Genomic DNA, 3,773 nt, shown 5'->3' on the forward strand with positions numbered 1-3,773 from the left:
AATATAATAAATTTTTAAATATCCATAAGAATGAGAAAATATTATCTTAAATTAATAAAGCAAACTTTATTTATTAACCAGACACTTTATTTGTTTTCTTTATTGAATTTGTGCATAAAAACACTCAAGTCTCGGATTAATTTTAGCAATGTATTGGGAGTATAACCTCGCACAAAGTCATCAATTAAAGAATTTATAAAAATCCTCAATTCATCAGTAGAAACTGATCCTTCAGTTTCAAAATTAGATGGTCCTTCGGAGTTTGAATTGTCGTGTGAAATTTGAATCGTCGATTGATTGTGCAGCATTTCCAATTGATTCTCACGATATCCAACCTGAATTGCTACATCTTTTTTGGTTCTTTCTTCAGTCATCGGAAAACTTGTTGATCTTAGGCGTATTGGATAAAGATCTGAATTTGCATCAATGGAAACAAATTCCGGGGATGCTGTTTCTGGAACTTGCGAAATTGGATCAGGAAGTTCATTTGAATTCTGATCATCGACTTTAGGTGTTAATTGAAAGGATTCTGATGATGGCACTAAAGACAAGCATTTCTCTTTTTCAGATGTAGAGGGTTCTTCGCTTGACTCACATTTTGATTTCTTTGCGGGCACTTTATACTCGGTATATGCAAAAGATTTTAAGTCAAATTTTATCGTCTTTGAGTCTTTATTATTGGTAATCTTCCTCTTAATTGCAGAATCCTTCATGTTTTTGTTCACATTCATCGTGCTTTTCAAAAAGTCGCATGCTTTGTACCACTTCCAGGGTTTTTTGCAATCCTCGGTTGAAGATGCTTCATCACTTTCAGATAAATCGTCAATGCCATCACCACTTCGACCTTTCAAAATCTTCTGCTTTCTTACCTCCTTATGGGATTCATTAAATTTTCTCTTAATGTAATGTATTTTTTGGTCCAGTAATTTGACTGAAAATGATTATTTTTATATTGAAATTTATGGAAACATACGTTCTTCTTTATAATATTTCCCCAGTATATCTAAATCTGAAAAGAGGCTACGCTTTTAAATATCCAATCACAAATCTTAGTAAATGTAGAGCGTCAACTTTGATTTTCTTTTCCCTATTTCTGTTTTTAGTATTGACTGAGGTGATTTTTTTAAGTTACAGATCCATTTTTTAAGATTTTGCACACTTATTCCAGATAATATTTAGAAGGGCTTAAACATGGGATTTTTCACAAAAATATATTTTGGAGAGTGAAACGTGGAGAATTTATAAACCGAAAATTAAAATTCCAAGCCTAGAGAGCACCAAATTCTAACCGATTTCAATACAGCTGAAAACATGTGTATTTTTGCTGATCGGCTCAGCAAAAACATGCTGAAAACGCTACTTTTTTCAGCTAATAATGTGTTCGCTGGGTGTTTGATTCAGTATTACACTCATCTACTAAAGAGACTACTCGAACTAAAGAGATTAATCAACTCGTAAATTAATCGTAAATAAAAAAAAAAACAATTTTCGAGACATGTAATTGAATTATGGGTGTTTTACTGATGATATCTGTCCTTTATTTATACAAGAAGTGTTGATACCGGGTAACAAATTTCAAGATCTTTCAAAAAAAATCGAAATCTGACATAGGGTCATATAGTTTTTAATTCGAAAAATTCAAAAAGGTCAATTTACGGGTATGGATGAAAAATTTATCTGATCGCTCTTCAAAACCGGTTCAAAAATAAAAGAAATCATAGAAACTATTTTGGAGGAAATTCCACAAAATCTTATGTCATCCAATAGTGTTTGCTTGTGTTGTTTAACTACGAAATTTGTATTTATTGACAAATTTGACTGAAAATTCCATCATTACCTCCCAGAACTAGAATTTGAAATCAAATTTACACGAATTTGGAGTTGGGTCACGTTAAGAATCACACCTACCTTAAGCTAATCAAGGATTATAACTTTTTTTTAATTTTCGACAAATCTACCATGAATTGTGTTTATCACTTCGATAATACACAGCAATGACCCCCTATCAACAGTGAGTAATTCCTTACCGCTTATTTTGAGCTTTTCTGCAGAGGCTTCTAGGGCTCCTCTGTGGCGCAGCTGATATTTTTTATTGGAGATGTCGTAGAGGAGGCTGTTCTCTCGCATTTCCTTGATAACAGCCATGAGAATTCCTTCCTAGAATATTAAAGATCTCTATTTTATATCTCTATTTTTCCCTGGTAATTATAGTGAAAAATTAGAGTAATTGTAGAAAGTCGTGCACATTATTGTTATTTATGTTATGTATATATTTTTAATGTTTAGTAAATCCTCATTTGGAGTAGTAGACAGACAGTGCGGACAAAATTTCAGAGACAAATCACAGATTTGAGTGAGTTACAAGACAAAGAAATGTAAGAACATTGTCTAAATAAAATTTCCCGCCTTTTTAGCCACTGAGGAAGACGCGTTGAAGCGTCGAAAGCTTTGGCAAAGAATTTTGTGTTTTCCTGTCCTGGAAGGATTGCACCCCCTGACGCATCCGGAGGGAGTCCATCTCCTTGACCTTCGTCTATTTTATAAGTTCTATTCATTTTTTATAAAAATATTTACCTCTTTTTCTTCGCTTTCCATTTTTTTTTTTTTTGCACATCACCCACTTTTTTGACCCATTTTTTGCCCATTTTTTGACAAAGAGAAATGTCACTTTTTGTTTATTTCGAAATTTTCGATATTTTTCTTACACTAGAGGCGCTGCGATCACTAAGTTATCGATGCAAATGACAATGAAGGCGTCATAGCGATATTTCCGATATTTCCATTGCTTCTTCGAAAAGCAATGAAAAAGGTAAAAAGCCTAGTCTGTTCGATGTGATTGTGTCACTATCCGCCGCGAAGAAAAGCTCTGCACCGTAATGAAAAAAAGGAAGAAGAAGCGCTCGCGCGAGAATCAAGCGAGTATCATAAGGCGTGATGTCCCGGAATCGTCTGAGGGTATATAGAGAATAGTTGACCTTGCGGCAAATGGATGTGGCATGATCAGACCATGAGAGGGTTGAATTGAAGATGATACCAAGGTTTTTGACCTGATCAACGTAAGGGATAATCTCTCCGTTAAGGAACAAGGGATAAGAAGTAGAGGATAATGATTTCTTTGAGATAATGATTGCTTGAGACTTTTTGGGATTCAAAATCAAGCCGTTTGAAGTTGCCCAGTGCTCAATACTAGAGAGGTTTGAATTCATGAGATTAAAAGCATTTAGAGGATTGGAAGGATCACCCTCAACGTAAATTTGGAGGTCATCTGCATAGAGATGAAATAAGCAATTATGTAATACTGTAGGCAAATCATTAATAAAGAGGGAAAACATAAGAGGGCCAAGAATGGAACCTTGACCAATGCCTCTACTTAAGGAACAAGGTGGTGAAACATCTTCACCAAATTTGACAATTTGAGATCTTCCTGTAAAGTAAGATCGAATGAGGGCAATAGCTGAGGATGAGAAATTGAAGTATGCAAACAATTTATAGCAGAGAAGATTGTGAGGGAGACTATCGAAAGCCTTTGTGAAGTCCAGAAGAACTAAAATCACAAAGTGACCACGATCGATAGCCGAAGAGATGTCATGATTAACCTTGAGAAGCGCCGACGTAGTGCTGTGACCCTTTCGGAAGCCCGACTGAAAGTCACAAAGCAGACCATTGTCGGTTAAATACTGGGAAATTTGTTCGTGAAGAAGGTTTTCAAAAGCTTTTGAAAGAATAGGAAGAAGACTAATAGGCCGAAAGTCAGAAACAGATTTAGGATTCGA

At 35.0% G+C, this 3,773-nt stretch overlaps 1 protein-coding gene across 1 annotated transcript; it reads right to left on the reverse strand.

Annotated features, from left to right (window-relative positions):
- Positions 1-2,597, reverse strand: LOC129808624 (uncharacterized). The gene is made up of 3 exons (XM_055858411.1): positions 2,575-2,597; positions 2,028-2,157; positions 1-931 (listed from the first exon to the last, which is right to left on the reverse strand). The coding sequence occupies exons 1-3, from the start codon at positions 2,593-2,595 to the stop codon at positions 87-89; spliced, it is 996 nt and encodes a 331-aa protein (XP_055714386.1). The 5' UTR covers positions 2,596-2,597; the 3' UTR covers positions 1-86.
- Between the last annotated feature and the right edge of the window lie 1,176 nt (positions 2,598-3,773).

Source organism: Phlebotomus papatasi, chromosome 4 (assembly GCF_024763615.1).
Source record: "Phlebotomus papatasi isolate M1 chromosome 4, Ppap_2.1, whole genome shotgun sequence".
Taxonomy (NCBI): domain Eukaryota; kingdom Metazoa; phylum Arthropoda; class Insecta; order Diptera; family Psychodidae; genus Phlebotomus; species Phlebotomus papatasi.